The sequence below is a fragment of the Chelonoidis abingdonii genome, chromosome 6, assembly GCF_003597395.2.
Source record: "Chelonoidis abingdonii isolate Lonesome George chromosome 6, CheloAbing_2.0, whole genome shotgun sequence".
Taxonomy (NCBI): Eukaryota; Metazoa; Chordata; order Testudines; family Testudinidae; genus Chelonoidis; species Chelonoidis abingdonii.
Window position 1 is genome coordinate 14286040 of NC_133774.1, and position 17994 is coordinate 14304033.

Here is a 17994-nt window from a genome sequence, read left to right on the forward strand (position 1 = left end):
ATGGAGCCTCCATGCATTTTGTGTGGAATTAGACATGCTCAGAGAACACCTACCAGCTCAGGCCCTGCAGGTGAGATAGAGCAACACCTGTCTTCCCCTGGCTTGAGAACCGCACCAGGGCTAAGGCATGAGATAGATGTCTCAGAGCTGGCCTGAAGCAGCAGTGCGCATGCCCAGAGGCAGAAATGTAGGCACCGAGAGGACCTTTTACAGCAAAAATGTAGGAACCGAGTGAGTTTAGGCACCCACGGGATTAGGTGGTAGCTGAGAGGGGCTTTGGGGGATCACAGCAGTGCCTAAATCTGGGCTTTAAGCACCCAAGTCCCTTTGAGGATCTGGACCTTTGAGTCCAAATCCCTCTCTATTCTGCCTATAGAAGGTACAAGACTGCCAATTAGAGACAGCACTGAAGAACCCAGCAATGGCTTTGGAAAATCATCAACTTAGTCAACACTGCCATCAACATCAGGATGAGATGGTGGAATTAAATTATCAGGTAAAAGACATCACTGAAAATATGAATTATTAAAAAAACCTAAGTTTGGGAAGTCTTTAAAGATCACATGCACCCTAGAATTATATCCGTTTTCTTCTCCTTCCTGGCATTTATAGCATGCTGTCCCTGAGAAAACCCAAATCCTAGACACGTACCACATGCATGATGGATGAACCTCTCTACAGATACCATCAGGCCAGAGTACTGACTAAGCCAAAATAAAGCTTTCGGGCTAGTACTGGTAGCAATGCTTCTGTCTCACACAGTGAATCTCTTAATACTTGCAATGGCAGTAATTAGAAATATGAAGAGTCAGTTGCCAAAATACATTCCTTTTTAGCAAGTTCACCTTTTAGCTTTTGCTGAGGTGTGTGCCGAGCTTTTCTTTCCTGATCAAGCTTGCTGCATAGGGAATCTGCAACGACACAGAGACAAAGCCATTGCGGTAAGCCAAGAATTTGATAATAAAGTGTCAAACCAGATCCTTCAATACAACGGAATCCTTGGAAGTTAATTTATTTTGCCTCGCTGTAATATTTTAGGACAAGATGGTTTGAAATAAAGCAAGGAGATCTTTAAGCAGCTGGTACAAATGTGAGGCAGAGATAAAATAAAAACAACACACCAGGTCTTACAAACCAATGTAGTATATAAGTTCTGAGAGGGTTTTTTTAAAAAAAATGTATAACAGTAATCTAGAAAAATGAACCAACCAACCTAGCAGCAAAAATCAGTGGCTGTGTAATAAAGTGGGCAGAAGTATTTACCTCTGTACAATTAGAACAAACAAAAGTAAAGGTCTCATTCCCTACTCATTTATATCAGCATAGCCCGTGGGACTTTATAAGTTTCTCCTTGATTTACACCACCTACAGTGGAATCAGTAATGAAAAATGAAGGAGAACATAGAAAAAAAGATACATACATGAGAAAATATTGCAGCTGGGAATGATTTATGCAGTATGATAGAATAAAACAAAACTGCCACACCCAACATTTCTCCATGTTTGGGAATCCAAACTACTAGAGATTTACCATGTTTTGACACTGACTTAAATGTTCGGAAGTGCCTTCATCTTAACTGCAAAATGTACCGCATGGGGATACAAACAGGTAATTACACAAGTGACCTGCTTTTGCTTTCAGTTACACCAGTGTAAATCAGGAGTAACTTCAAATAAACCAGTGTAAGTGAGATAGATCAGTCAGGCCTAAAGCCTAAAGTTGCATGAGCAAAAAGGGCTGACTAATTGTGCAAATGTATGAAAGAGGTCAATGAGCCACTTTGCATATGCAACTGCATATTCGACACAGGAGGACAGGGATTTCCACTCTCATACATACATTTTGTAGGCTTAACCTAAGAAATTACTTTTGAAAATCAACCCCTCTCAGTTGTCCCAAATTGTACTATTTTAAAGTCCTGTTCTGGTTTTCATTACACTGAACCCCACAGCATCCAAGAGTATCTGTATTATACTCAGGGTATCAGTGTACTTGTGTAAGTTACCCTACCTCAGTGTTATCCATCATCGAATGTGCTTGGTAACCATATTTGGGAGTAAATGAGAGACCTGGTAATTCCTATGAAAAGACTAAATCACAGAGTTTCTACAACTCAAGAGTTAACCCTGGAAACGCCAACGAAGGGAGGCCAGTCTGAATGAAAGTGGCCTGATGCTACAAGAAGAGGCCCAAAAGCCACAACAATGAGATGTTAGAGAGAACAAATGCATGAAGTATTCCCCTCCCACTCAGGTACAAGCAGCACGAGAGGAGAGTGCACACAGACAGAAGAGGAGAAAGAAAAACAGAAAGAGGCGGCCTAAAAAGTTCATGATTTTCAAAGCTCAGCTGTTTAAATGGCTAGTCCTGCCTTCCTTTCCCTTCAGAGCAGGAGAGGCCTGCTGCCAGAGCCTGGATCAAAGTAGAGAGCTCTCTCTCCCTGGTAGAATCTGCTCCTTCTAATGGCCCTGCACTATTTGAACCTAGTGATCTCCAGCATAAAGTGAAAGGCTTCCCCTGTTTACACAGGCTGGTAAACTAGCAATCTTTCAGGACAGGGATTATATACACATATTTACTGTGTTATTCATTTGGGTGACTCACAGTCAATGCTGTTAAACTGAATGTGAGATGCACAAACACTAATACAATCAGTGTTTTACAAATAGTTTCACTGTGGTGTTCTCACCAGAAGGTGTAGAAATCCTGGCCACACACACAATTGTCAGCAAACAACATCCACTGGATGGCTGGCACGAATGCAAGAGATCTGCGAAGGTTTTACAGACCATGCAAGTGTAACAGGTTCATATTGTCACAAGTTAACTGTTCTTAAATAATTTCTCTGATGTATTTGGCATGACAGGCTTTTTCTCCACATGTGTAGGTTTGTCTGTTTTACCTTTAAAAATATGCAGCTGTAGGCCAGGAGGGAAATCCCCATTTTGTTCCAGAAGGAGTTCAGCTATAGGGTAGTACCAAATCATCTTCTGCGTTCCTCTCTGGAAGATTCCATTTCAAGCAGTGGAACTAGCAGAGTTTAATGCTCTTCTCTGACAACAGGGTCCCCCCTTTTTATGCTTTTGCGGTGGTGATCACGATAGAGATAACCAGAAGAGCAGGAATGATCCTCATATAGACATGAAGATCCAGTGTGTTCCTTATATCCTATGTCACAAGAATGTGTGCTGGTATCAGCAATAGTAAAGGAGTTGCTGTGCACCATCTACTGAAGGTGGCTCCATCATTGTGTCGTAATCCTATGTGAAATACACGTGGTTCACTGTACTGACTTGAAATCGTTACCTGTGAGGTTGAAAGTTGGAATGTCCATTTGTCCAGTGCCCTTGTTTTAACACTGTATCTGAATAATATGCTTAGCCAAACTGCTCCAGGTGGGTAGACACACACAATTAGTCAGAATCTAGTTTAGGCAACGCAACCAGCCTACCACAAAGACTATCCATAAAGGGAAAGAAACAGATGTGTAGTTTAAACACACACATCAAACATTGCTTCTAAGAGCCAGACTTTCAAAACAGCCTGTATTTATGCATGTGGTATTTTTGCATAAACCAGGTATCCAAGCCAAAAAAGCATGCGTTCAGAAACCTCCACTTAGCATGTGCCAACTGGAGCATAAATTCAATGCATATGGGTTTGCACTGGAAGGGTGTGATTCTCCAGTGTCTTCCATCTTGTGCAATCATTTAACAACTATGGAGAGTGAGTATCAAGCTCTTTCATTGTGACTGGTAGTAGTGTAAATTGATTGCACAAAGTGCAAAAAAGTGACAATCAGGTATGGTGTGTGTATATTCTCTTATATGTATAAGTAACAGAGCACAAAAATTGCATGCTTTTTTGTGCATATGCACAAGCAGTGGTTAGTTTCAGGTCCCTTTGGAAAGCTGGCTTTGGATACATAGGACAACCATTTTTCAGTCAAATGAATAAGCACTGATGACCCTATTACAAAGTTACCTAAAAGGAAAGCCATTCGGTTTATCCCTCTTTATTTTTACTTTTTACAACCACTGACTTCACAATCAGAGGGGTAGCCATGTTAGTCTGGATCTATAAAAAGCAACAAAGAGTCCTGTGGCACCTTATAGACTAACAGATGTATTGAAGCATGAGCTTTCGTGGATGAATACTCACTTCGTATTCACCTGTGAAAGCTTATGCTCCAATATATCTGTTAGTCTACAAGATGCTGCAGGACTCTTTGTTGCTGACTCCACAATGACATCCTTTTCCAGTCTGGATTTACCAAATCTTGGGAAAGGAGCATTGTTTCATCTTATTAACATAGCACATTCAGGGACACTGGTACAGGTTTGGTATTTTAAAAAGTAGCCATTGGCAACCAAAGGATTAGATAAAATGGCACCTGATTACCCGGCAGAGCAGCTTGCTGTATGTATTCAGAGTCCTATATGCTCATGTCAGTAACAAAAGGAAGTTTTACTGCTTTATGCCCCAGCAGAGCCAAAACCAACTGTAGGGGAAGAGAGTTGGATTCTATTCCAGCTCATTCACCAGAGTTGTTAATCAAGCAACCGTGGGACTAAGTTATGCTCTCGTTTATACTTGTCTTTCTGTAAAGAGGTCAAATGAAAGCAGAATTTGAAGACAACAGGGCTGCATAGGGTCACCAAACACAGAATTTGGCCCGCAATATCTCCATTACTGGTGATAATCCGTGAGATGGAGAGAACCAAGCTTGTAGAACTAGCAGGTATGTCTGGGGAGGGAAGGGAAACATCTTTTCATTTGTAAAATGAGAAAATCTGACTTGGATATCAGCAAGAAACAACAATGGGGCCCCACAAAGCCACTTTTTACATAGCTAGCTGGATTTCAGTGGACATAAGTACCAGCTGAGTACAGGGCTGGGCTCAAGGAATTCAGAGCCACTCAGTAAGACTGATTTCTGCCTCTAATATTCTTGCCAAGGTCAATATCTTTTAAAAACTTTAGGCAAAGAAAAACTGGTAATGCCATTGATACACTGAGTTGCATTGCTACCAGGGGCAGCTCCAGGCACCAGCATGCCAAGCGCATGCTTGGGGTGGCAAGCCGTTGGGGGCGCTCTGCTGGACTCCGTGAGGACGGCAGGCAGGATGCCTTCGGTGGCATGCCTGCGGAGGGTCCACTGGTCCCGCGGCTTCGGTGGAGCTCCCGCAGGCTGCCGCCGAATTCACGGGACCAGGGAACCTTCCACAGGCAAGCCGCCGAAGGCAGCCTGCCATGCTTGGGACAGCAAAATGCCTAGAGCCGCCCCTGATTGCTACTCGCAGCTAGAGAATTCTGAATGGCAGACAGGCAGTCCTAATCTGACTCATTCACATACAACTAGATACACTCTCACACATACACTGAACATCGTGGTCATAAAAAGGGGATTATCCTTCATACAACATAAATTGTGAGTTCTTTAATTTTAGTGCAACTCCATTGGTGGGTTGTTTTTTTAAATTACAGTAGCACATTAAGGACCCAATGAGGAGTGTGGTCTCCTGCCCTCAAAAATCAAATTGTTCGGCAGAATTTTATTTTTTGGTGGCTCATGATCATTTAAAAACCTGCATTAATGGCGGGACTGAGAGGTAGACATCAATTCTGCAGTCAAATAGTTGCTGGATTACTTGGTTCTTCAAAGAGGACAGAAATGGAGATAGCTCCAAAATGCAGCACATCCAAACTCTGAGGAAATTCCAGCTGGATCAAATTATGGATCTGAACTTTGTGACCAGCCCAAAGTTGAGCAAACAAAGAGAGGCGGATTTGCCAGAATCCCTTTAAAATAAAAACCAAATAGAAAGTGAGGTCACTGTTTGAATGCTTTACATTCCTAGCTTTTCTAAAAGCACTGTTGCATTACACTGTAGAGTATAGAAGGGTCTATTAGTTACCCTCTGGAAAGCTGAATTATAATCATAGGATAACAAAACAGTAACCTCTTCTGTTGTCCTGAACAGACTAAAATGTCACCTCTGATCTGTTCCACACATGGGAAGACAGTATGAAAGGTGTTCGCCTCGCCTGCAGGATGTATTTGGCAGACAAAATATCCAAGGATATACAGGAGCATACTAGACATCGATCAGAAACGATTGTGAAAAACAGAGTCAAATCAAAACCAAAATGGAAGCATTTGATGAAAACCACTGTGCTCTCTCCATCTCTGGAACACAGGGTGTTGCCCATTCTTTATTGCTGCCCAGGTTTTTTCCATCTGGTGCACAGATAAATAGGCAACTGCTCAGAAGACTATACTAGCAGATTTGTTAGACCTGGAGTCTCAAGCAGGTGCTCAGAGAGTAGCTGATTAGATTTTTGAAGTCTGGAGATGCTCACCAGTTTGGTCAAGTTGGACCAAAATCAGACCTACCATAAGCCACATCTCAACTGGGGCTGGACCTATTTACACTAGATCTGCATTTATCCCCACCCTTCTAGGAGGAGATTTTCATTCTCATGAGCCATTAGGTCAAGCGTGGTGACCATTCTGGCTGAAGCCGTTGTATTTTATTTCAAGCATGCAATCTTCCTCCAAACATAACTACTATACTTTGTCAGTTTTTGGTGACGGAGAGGACTCCAATGTTTTAAAATCCAGTTTCTCATTAGAGGCGATGATTAGTTTCTTCTCACAGGGCTGCCCAGAGGATTCAGGGGGCCTGGGGCAAAGCAATTTCGGGGGCCCCTTCCATAAAAAAAAAGTTGCACTACTAGAGAATACTATATTCTAGTGGGGGCCCCTGCAGGGCCCAGGGCCTGGGGCATATTGCCCCACTTGCCCCCCCTCCTCCCCAGGCAGCCCCGTTTCCTCAGCAGAAGGAGCGAACAGATTGGAACATTTCCCACTAGCTGCAGTGCACGTAGTGAATGAACCTGTTGTTGATCGACTCTTTCCTCATCGACAGTTACTGTAGCTCACATTGGGGTCAAACCGTTGTAAAAAAACCCCCCACACTGGGCCAAATTCTGCAGTTACCCCCACCAAAGTCAGTACCCTTTGCAGAGGGTGTAGCTGAGCGCTGAATTTGGCCCATGATTTTTCCAGAAATTAGTAATTTTGCTCCTGCCTGTCAGGAAGTCGTAAAATAATCTTTACAAGTACATACTGAAAAAAACATTAACATTAAATGTATTGATTGATTATTTTAATTGACGTTTTTAATGGAGAACTTTAAAACTATGAAGCGTTCTAGCTCCCATAAAGTGCAGTAATCACATGGAAACAGCAGAGGGCACTTTAAGACTAATATATGGCTTCAAGACACCTGTCACTCCAGTTCATCCAAAGTTATTGGTTTAGCAATTTATTACGTATCAAGCGTTCTGCATTGCAATTTCACAATGTAATTCAAGAACAGTGACAAAAGAATGTGCATTCAATGTAAGTATTAGCTGCACATCAGGCACTAGCTTCAAATACTGTTTCTACATTAACAATCAAGACACAATTGTCATTTACATTAGAAAATCTTGGGAGTAATTGGCATCTGAAAATGATGCTTCAGGCTAAACTCTCTCATGCTTAGTCTCAGCCCAATGGTGATTTTTTTTTTTGTCCCTAAAATGCTATTTTTGCACTTGAATAACTCAAATTCAACTTATTTTTAAAATTCCAGATCAACACTGGCTTAGTCAGCAATGATCAGACCTGAACAACTTTGGTTTAGAACAATGGTTCTCAATCAGGGGTACATATACCCCTGGGGGATGCAGAGGTCTTCCATAGGGTAAATCAACTCATCTAGATATTTGCCTATTTTTACAACAGGCTACAGAAAAAGCACTATGAAAGTCAGTACAAATGAAAATTTTATAGAGACAATGACTTGCTTATACTGCTTTATATAATATACACTGAAATGTAAGTACAATATTTATATTGCAATTGATTTATAATTACATGGTAGAGATTAGAAACCAGGCAACTTTTCAGTAATAGTGTGCTGAGATACTTTTGTATTTTTATGTTTCATTATGTAAGCAAGTCGTTTTTAAGTGAGGTGAAACTTGGGGGTATGCAAGACAAATCAGACTCCTTCCAGGAGTCTGGAAAGGTTGAGAGCCACTGGTTTAGAACGAGCAAAGTTATAAGTATTTGAAAATCATACAGTGCAAGCATGGTAAGAATTGTTTTTAAAATCATGAAGTGAGGAGCTAAAGACATATCTATGCTCTTCCGGAGTTCTGCCCATTGAATAAACATGCACAGATAATATATTCACATTACATGACCCTACACACATGAGAATATTCATATAAAACTTGTTCAGTGTGTTTACGTGACTCTTACATTAAATGGCAGTTGGTCAAATTCTGCAGTCAGTTACACAGTGTAAATTTGGACTAACTCCTATGAAGTTAGTAAAAATACTCCAGTTAAACTCCAGTGAAAATATAATCAGAATTTGGCCCATGTGTTTGTTTGAATAGGCAACAAATAGTTCTTCTCTATATTCTTCTTGTTTCAGTATAAAAGGAAATTCAGTGCAGACAACTAAATTAATGCAATGCTATCACTGCATGCACAGCCAAAAAAAATCAAGAAATTCAAATTATGATTCCCAAAGTACCCATAACGCACATATATTTTAAACCAAATTAATCTATGATGTAAATCCCCTGAAGTTAATGGAGTTATACCATGGATATATTTGGCCTATAAAGATTAAAACCATATGTAACAAAACAGAATATACTCATATGCAAATGGCTTACAGTTCCTATAGGAAGCTTAACTTCAAATGTACTGACTATGTGTTTAAATTCTCAATTGAAATATTAATGAAGATTTTTGCACTGAATTTAAAGAAATCATCAGCTATTCACTGCATTATTTTATGCTAATTCTTTAAATACAAAGGGCCATATTCTGGCCTTAATTGTACTGATGCAGCCTTGCTGATATTAATGGGGCTGCACAGATGTGATCAGAAATTGGTCTAAAAAGTGATTATTCTTCCTCCAATATTCTGACAAAATTAAACAATAACAGAACTTAGGCAGTCCCAGTGAATGGAGAAGAGATCCCTAGATTTTTGACATAGGACTTAAAAATACAGGTTAGAGCTTGTCACTGTAAATACATCCATGCAGTGCTATGTAGCTATTTATTAAACAACTATTAGTATATTTCTGGCAGGCACTGGGAAACAAAGATGGTATAAATTGCCATGATCACATTTCTATTCCTGATCATGAAAACAATAAAACACTGAACCTTGTGATTTTTGCATTTGCTGTAAATTAAGGAAATTTTCCTAGTTGATTGGATGGAGAAGAAAATCTGGGAGATCTAGTTTGCGATATAACTTCAGAACTCTGATTCCTCAAAACCTATGAGCATTACAGAGGTGCAACTATATGTTGTAGAGGCAAAGCTGTTATGAACCCATCTAAGTGGCTACTATACACGGAGGCAAAATGCAGCTTTAAATTGTTATCCCAGTTTCTGATTTTACTAAAGAGATTTCAGAAAAAAAAATGTGTTTGACCCACCACCAGGTTTGGAGGTTATACTATTTAGCTGCATATCAATGACCACAGTAATCTGCCGCAAGTGCAGACAAAACAGGAAGATTCCGGGGGATGGGAGGGGAACGAGCTAATTGGGCCCTGTAGCAGGGCAGTCACCCTGCTCCGGCTCAGCAAGGGTTAAAAGCCAGCCCTTGGAGAGGGCTGGGGCTGAGACACAATAGGAAAAGGCAGAGAGGCAGCCAATCAGGCCAGGCTGGGCCCTATAAAAGGGCTACAGGGCCAGAAGGCAGTGAGTCTCTCTCTAGTTGTGGAGAGAAAAGGATCTGGCTGCCTGGGAGCTCAGGGTAATTGGTAGAGCAGGGCTGGGAAAAGACAAGAGGAGCTGGGGTGCTCCAGTCTGGCAAATCCCCAGGCTGTGGGCCTTGCTAAAGGCCAAAGCAGGTATTGGGGTTGCAGATGTGCAGCCCGGGGTTAGGCAGAGGCAGTTGGTCTGACCCCCTTGCCAATGATGAGTGGCATTTACAGACTGCAGTTTGCCTCAGCGGGAGGGGACTAGATGATGACTGGCAGTAGTCAGTGAGGCAAGGTGGGAGTAGAGGGGTGGAGGTTCCCCTGAGAGGGGAGACCCCAAGAGTGAGGGTACTGCTGGGGCAGAACTCCGAGGTAAAGGGGCACTGGGGTCTGGGAGGGACACCGGCCAACAGAGGGTGCTCCGGAGCTGGAGTTGAGCTAATTCCCAAGATGACCAGCAGAAGCCCCTACATTGGTGACTCTTCGACACTGCTACAGGCCCCAATTCTGCAAACGCTTACACATTTGCTTAAATTTTACTCCCAAGAGCGTTCCCATTGAACTGAATGGAACTACTCAAGTTAAAAGTACTTGTTTAAGCATTTGCCAGATTGGGACATTGATCTCCAGCTATTGCTACTAAACTATATACAGGTCTGACAAATGTTCCTGCCTGACTTCAATGGAAGTCTCATGGCAAAGACCAGTCTCATGACAAAGACCAGCGTATTAGCAAAAGAACCCTCCAAAATTTCTGAGAGATAGAAAGGGATGGAGACTAACAGCAGTAATCCCAAAACATGAAAATTTCTTAACCATGGTCAGATTTTCTTCGGCCAGAGTTTGGGCTCCAAAATAAGTGGCCTTACTTTTGGAGATACTGAGTACCCCCAGCTTCCACTGAAATCTCTCTGAAGTTAGCTGGAGTGGGGGAGCTCAGCATCTCTGAAAAACCAGACCACTCCCATGGGTGTCTCATCATGGGTGCATGTGTATGATCATTTTGGCCTTCAGCTTCCCTATAGTGTTCCAACAACATCTTCTAGGTCATGACATTAACCAAAGGTTGGATGACCCCAGGGTTTGTGACAGACTCAAGGAAAACATAGATCTTCAACTGCAGAACTGATTTAGATAAGCGGGGATATTTGGGAAGCCTGTCTCGTAGAAGTGCTGAATAACACCAGGCTGACGACTGTGTATGAAGAGGGTTTGGCACTTACAAGATGAACATTAACTGAAACTCTTCCATTTACTAGATACTTCTTTCTCTGTGAAAGATTACCCACAGTTCTTTGACTTGGAGCAATCTCAGCTTCTAATTTCTTTGTTTGTGTCAGTCTAGGTTAAACCTTTGGGACCAAATGTTCAAAACAGACCAATCACGTACAAAGACCTAAGGATACATGTGTAGACATCCACATTCATGAGCAACATACATTACTTATTCATGTTAAAAAAAAAAAAGTTTAACAGCTACATTTGCACAAATTTTGCTGGGCTTAGAAAATCTGAACCTTAATGCTGTTAATCACTTTTTGTAAACGGGTGAAATTCATCCCTGTGAAACAGCCACCACAAGTCTATACGAACATAATGACCATACTGGGTTAGACCAAAGGTCCACCTAGCCCAGTATCCTGTCTTCCGACAGTGGCCAATGCCAGGAGCCTCAGAGGGAACGAACGGGTAATCTTCAAGTGATCCATTCCCTGTTGCTCATTTCCAGCTTCTGACAAACAGAGGCTAGGGACACCATCCCTGCTTATCCTGGCTAACAGACATTCATGGACCCATCCTCCATGAATTTACCTAGTGCTTTTTTGAACCCTCTTATAGTCTTGACCTTCACAACATCCTCTGGCAAAGAGTTCCACAGGTTGACTGTGTGTTGTGTGAAGAAATACTTCCTTTTGTTTGTTTTAAACCTGCTGGCTATTAATTACATTTGGTGACCCCTAGTTCTTGTGTTACGAGAAGGAGTAAACAGCACTTCCTTATTTACTTTATACCAGTCATGAGTTTATAGACCTCTATCATATCCCCCCTCTTAGTCGTCTCTTTTCCAAGCTTAAAAGTCCCAGTCTTATTAATCTCTCCTCATATGGAAGTTGTTTCATACCACTAATCACTTTTGTTGCCCTTTTCTGAGCCCTTTCCAATTCCAATATATCTTTTTTGAGATGGGGGACCACATCTGTATGCTGTGTTCAAGATGTGCGCGTACCATGGATTTATAAAGAGGCAATATGATATTTTCTGTCTTATTATCTATCTCCTTCCTAATGATTCCCAACATTCTGTTCACTTTTTTGACTGCCGCTGCACATTGAGTGGATGTTTTCAGAGAACTATCCACAATGACTCCAAGATCTTTCTTGAGTGGTAACAGCTAATTTAGACCCCATCATTTTATATGTATAGTTGGTAATATGTTGTCCAATGTGCATTACTTTGCATTTATCATCATTAAATTTCATCTGCCATTTTGTTGCCCAGTCACCCAGTTTTGAGAGATCCTTTTGTAGCTCTTCTCAGTCTGCCTGGGACTTAGCTATCTTGAGTTATTTTGTATCATCTGCAAATTTTGCCATCTCACTGTTTACCCCCTTTTCCAGATCATATGAATATGTTGACTAAGACTGGTCCCAGTACAGACCCCTGAGGGACACCACTATTTACCTCTCTCTATGCACAACTTAAAGCTTGGGCCTGGTGCCAACCTTTCGCAGAGGGGTGAATTTTACCCAGTGTGCATCTATGATAGGAGGAGCATTGCTAGCACAATATGCAGACATTTAATTGCTTACTGTTCATTAGACTGGTGTAGGTTAAGTCCTCAGTTTCACTGAAGATGTACATCTGTCTGTTGAGTCAACCCATGGAATGAAGTTCCTATTTAGTTGAACTTTGCAGACACACCTGCTGACTGTATTTCTAAATAAATCTCCTAGTAATTACACTTCAAAACAGCAGAAAAACTGCACACTCAAGCCTGACTATGTAGAAGTTAATATGGGCTCAGTAATAGTACACTTGTACTGCTTAAACAAAATTTGAGGAATATATTTATCAATGTAAATAAGAGAGTACAGGAATAGTTCCTAACATTTCCTGTAGAGAAGGACAACTTACAATTTGTAACTGCTGTACCATTTCTTCTCTGTATGCCAGCTCCCGTTTCATCTGATCTTGAAAATTATCTGTGTGAGTTGAGGGGAAAAAAAAGTGGAGGTGCATGAATTAAAACCATCAACCTGTACCACAGCATTTGTAGAAATAAAGTCAAACCACCACTAAATGCAGCACAGTCCTTTGTCCAAAAATTATCTGCCTCCAGTGATGGGAAGTCTTGACAGAAGCGTCCTATCTGGGATAGAACATGGAGAGGACTCCAGAAATGTTCTGGATGGTTCAAATTTAGTTTCACCAAAAACTGAGTTTTCAAATGCTGGCAGCTAAGTTTATGTGCTCAGTGTAGGTGTCTAGCATTTGGATGCTCAAGTCAGTGCTAACTGGACAGAAGAAACTGGACATTCCATGTCATTCTTTCAACTGCAGGCATTGCTTAGGCCATAGACTTGGGTGGGAAGAGCAAAATCTCCTAAAGAGTCAAATTCTGCTCTCTGTTACTCTGGTATAAATCCATTGACTCCAATGGAGATATTCAATAAGTGAGAACAGAATTTGGGTAGCAGGCTACAGGATTTGACTCAGGGCTTGTCTCTGTGGCGACTTAGCGTGCGGCAAGCTGGGGTGTGAATCTATTCCGCATTATTGCCGTAGCACACTCTGACTTACTAAGACCGCTACAGAACATTTAGTGCATGGCAGATGGGTCCACTTAGTGCATGATAGGTTAGCGCTACAGATTCACACTCCAGGTTGTCATGCTCTAAATCACTGTATAGATAAGCCTGGAATCTTTATAAAGAAGGCTGGAGACTGAAAGCCCAAGCAGAAGACTCAGGAAACACAAGAAACTCCATAAAATCCAGTAACTGGAAGGAGAGATCTTTGAGGAGACAGAACATCATGTCCTAGACAGCTGGGTTACAGTGCAAGCTGGCTTTCCTCTATTTGATTCTAAGATAAAGCAACAGCCTTTGGTTTCTTTCTTGATAACCATTTCACACTAAAGGTGTTGGAGGAAAAGCTCACTAGGATAAAAGATATTTTTTTTCTTGGACTATGTGTCCCACTAATTTATAAGGGGGAAAAATGAGATTCTAACTTGGACAAATATCTCTATTTTAGATTGTCTTTATTTGAGAAATACTTAGAAAGCAACAACATTGAAGGTGACCTGTGGCTGACACTGGACAACTGGATAGGAACTTTCTATACAGTGTGGTGAAAAACCAAACCAAACCAAACCTAATGCCATTTTAAGCTGAGAAGCAGAGGCATTGCCCTGGAGATGATAGTCCTCCCCTGCACTGATGATACTGCACATAGATTATTGCATGCAGCACCTCAACAACAGAGATGCCAACAAATCAGAGGGAATTTGGAGAAGAGCAACTATATGAGGAGGGATTTACTTAATGAGTAATGAGTAAAAGAACTAGACATACCCGTTGGTCATCAGGACACTGGCCTGAGACTTAGGAAATCTGACTCAATTCCCTCCTCTGCCCTGGACTCCCTGAAGCAAGGCATTTGGCCCCTCTGTGCTTCAGCTCACTATCTGTAAAATGGGGATAACAACACTTCTTTCCTCACAGTAGCATTGTGAGCATAAATACAGAGAGATTGTGAGATGCTCAGATACCATGGTGATGGGGCCATATAAGATTGTAAGATACATAGAAAGATTACAGCCTACAAGTGTCTGAGTATAAACAGCAAGGAAGGAAAGGAACTGTTTAGGGTGTTGCAAAGCAGAGAAAGTTATAACATGATCCAATGGCTGGAAGTTTAAGCTAGACAAATTCAGACAGGAAATATAGTGCACATTTTTAGTTATAAGAATAATTAATCACTGGAACCATTTACCAAAGGTTGTGGTGCATTTTCCATCACTGGTACTTTTTCAATCAAGACTAGGTGTTTTTCTAAAGATCTGTTGGGAATTATTTTGAGTTCTATGGCCTGAGTTATACAGGTCAGACTAGATGATCACAACGTCCCTTCTGGCCCTGGAATCCATGAATCTATAAGGAGTGATGTGATGAAACTTGAAATTAAACAAAGGAAAATTTGGTCTGAATATTAGGGAAAAAAATCTGACCAATGAAGTCTGTTATAGCGTGAAACAGTCTCTCCCAGGGAAGTAGGTGGAGCTCCATTATTTGAGTCATTGAGAACTAAACTGGACCAGACCAAAGCCCTGGAAAACATGCTATAGGAAACAATTCTGCATTTCCTAGGAGGATTAACATGAGGACCACGTAGTTTTGATTCATCTCCAATTTCTCAGTTCCTAAATGATGTCTACAAAATTCTTTGGCCGCTCATCTCTAAGCTGCCTCAACAAGAAAGAGCAACTGATGGAAATGAGACATTTGCACCTTTTGGAAGGACTTCTCTCTTGTCCATTAAAGAACCCTGAAAAATACAAAAATGTGACCGATTTTTTTATACAGTTACAAAGAGGGAGCAAAGTTCTGCCTTTTGGTGGACACACCTGTTTTGCATTGAGAAAAGCTGGCATACCCAGGCCATTCAGAAATTACATCCCCCCTGTAATGTGCACTGTTTTATCACAGAAGGTATCATTTTTTCAGTGTGAATGGCTTAGAATTTCGCTATAGCTTGCTAGGGAAATGGATTTATAGTGGCAATGATAATATTACACAATACCAAGGGGAACAGAGATGAATATTCAAAGATGACTTTGTGGCACTGCTCTGGATGGCAGTGCCAATATTATTAATTTATACGGTGCCCACAGTTTGCTCAGTACTGTACAGACATGCAAGCCATGGGCCCCACGCGGACGGGTTTACAATCTAAGCTGCAGGAGATAACTTTAGCTGGTTTGCCAGGCTATTACAGTGCTGTCTTCCAAGTACATGTGTTGGCTCAGTGCCCTATGGCAGAGATGAATTCTTCCCTTTTTTTTTTTAAAATACATTTGATTGTGAAGGTGTGAACTGTTAGACTTGTTAGACCAAAGTCCTCTTATCCGTAGACGAGGTATAGAAGAGGCAACAGCAGCCCCAGCACTGCAAGGGGAGGTGCAAGATTTCCCAGAATTGCTCCCCCTCGCCTCCCAGCATGCCTTCATCCCAGCCAGCTCTAGGGATGGGACAGTAGCTTCACCTCCGTAGCTCATTCAATCCTTTGTCTGATTTGCTCAAGATCACATAGGATTGGAAATCAGGACCTGTTGCTTCCCATCTCCATGCTCTTTCTTCAAACTCTGCTGCCCTCTCGAGTCGTCAGTCTCTCAGAAAGAAGAGGTCCATTTTCCTTCTAGTGCTCATTTTCTGTACTTTTAATTCCTTACCATTTTCAATTCAACTGCCATCTACCATGAGATTTATCTATCTGGTCCTTCTGTGATGGCCCCAGCACAAGCCGTCAATGTGGAGCAAACCTGGGACCTACAGAACCAAAACCCAAAAAATTCTAGCACTTGAGTTTAAAAAGAAACTCCTTTTTCAGGCAGCAGCAGAGCTGCTGTGGAACAAACTCCCAAGAGGGTCATAGCTACTATGTTATACACATTTTCTTTAGAAAGGCCTGTTATCTCATTTTACTATATATGTTGGGGAGAGGGAGTTGTTTGTTTGGTAAATCTAAATCTCTAAACAGGTTTTACAGTCACTTGCATCTAGTGTTTATAGCACAAGTACTTGTTTTCTATTTTAAACTAAACTAGAGTAAAATTGACCACTGCTTTGCGGTGTATTGAAACCACCTATTTTTCATGCTGGTGTGCACGGATGCTACTTCCTTGGTCAGCAGTACGCATTATTTTCTTTCATATGAATTGTATTTCATGTGGTTTAATTGCAGGGTTTATTTACATGGCGATGATGGAGTATTAATTTTACTGCAGAACAAAAGGATAAATGTGAGACCTGAATGGCATGATTCCAAGATGCCATTTTTACAATCCTATGAATGTAAATGCTTTCAAGTACATGAATTGAAGTAAACCTCTACCCTGATGTAACGCGACCCAATATAACACGAATTCAGATATAACACGGTAAAGCAGTGCTCCAGGGGGGCAGGGCTGCGTGCTCCGGTGGATCAAAGCAAGTTTGATATAACACAGTTTCACCTATAACGCGGTAAGATTTTTTCGTTCCCTAGGACAGCATTATATCGAGGTAGAGCTGTACATAAATTACTTTAAAATCCTCTAGCTCCAAGCATAATGACTGATTTTGTACTGCCTATTCAGTCATCCTTATTTTATGGCATATTTCGCATATCTTCAGGATCTGCTTTGTATTAATTTATGAAGATGTACTAATCTTTTTGACATCCAGGCTAAAGATGGGAGACATTCAGAGAGACCTCCCTTGCACTTCTTAGCTTTTCTGTATTCTCCCTGATGTCATGCCTTTGGGGGGGGCGGGGGGTAAAATTCTACTCTATCTACTTAAAGGTGGGGAAAATACTGTTCGTACTCCCCTTTCCCTTCTCTGGGATGTGCAAAGGCCTGCTCTTCTGTTTGTTTTTTAAACCTTGGGAATATCCAGCATATCAAGTCTTGTCTTCACTGATTTTGTGGAAGGACTATTTGCAGGACCAAAGAACTGGAATGGTTTGCAGCTGAAGAAATGGCATTGTTTAGAGCTTTTAGCCCACGTAATTGTCAGTGCCTTTAGTCAGATAAGTGATGAAAAACAAGCATCTGACTAAAATCCCTTCCCCTCCCAGCTGATTAAATTTCAGCTTCTCGGCTTATTGAGAGTAGGACATCACAAAATTCTCTGTCAATCCACAGAACCCTGCAGCAAAAGGGGCATAGACAAGACCTGATATTAAAGTTAAAAGCAAACAGACTTTAAAAACAAAAATGCAACCAAAAACTTTCAGGCCTTCTTAAGATACCAGGAAGAAGCAGAAAAGGGCACCAACAGTTTAGTTTTTTCCTTTTCGAGACACCTTTTACGCTGAGCTTCGCTCCTCCGCTCTTCAGTGGAGCAAATGACAGCAGAGGATTGGGTGCTTGAACGGCTGCATGACGATGACATCTCCTTATGCACAGTGGGCTGCACGTGGGAAGAGCTGAACTG

At 41.4% G+C, this 17994-nt stretch overlaps 1 protein-coding gene across 1 annotated transcript in view; it reads right to left on the reverse strand.

Moving 5' to 3' along the window:
* Positions 1 to 848: 848 nt before the first annotated feature.
* SKOR2 (SKI family transcriptional corepressor 2) overlaps positions 849 to 17994 on the reverse strand; it is a 38891-nt gene continuing 21745 nt past the window's right edge. Inside the window, 2 exon segments of the mRNA XM_075067511.1 lie at positions 849 to 911; positions 12929 to 12996. Of these exon segments, the coding sequence (XP_074923612.1) occupies positions 849 to 911; positions 12929 to 12996 (131 nt within the window).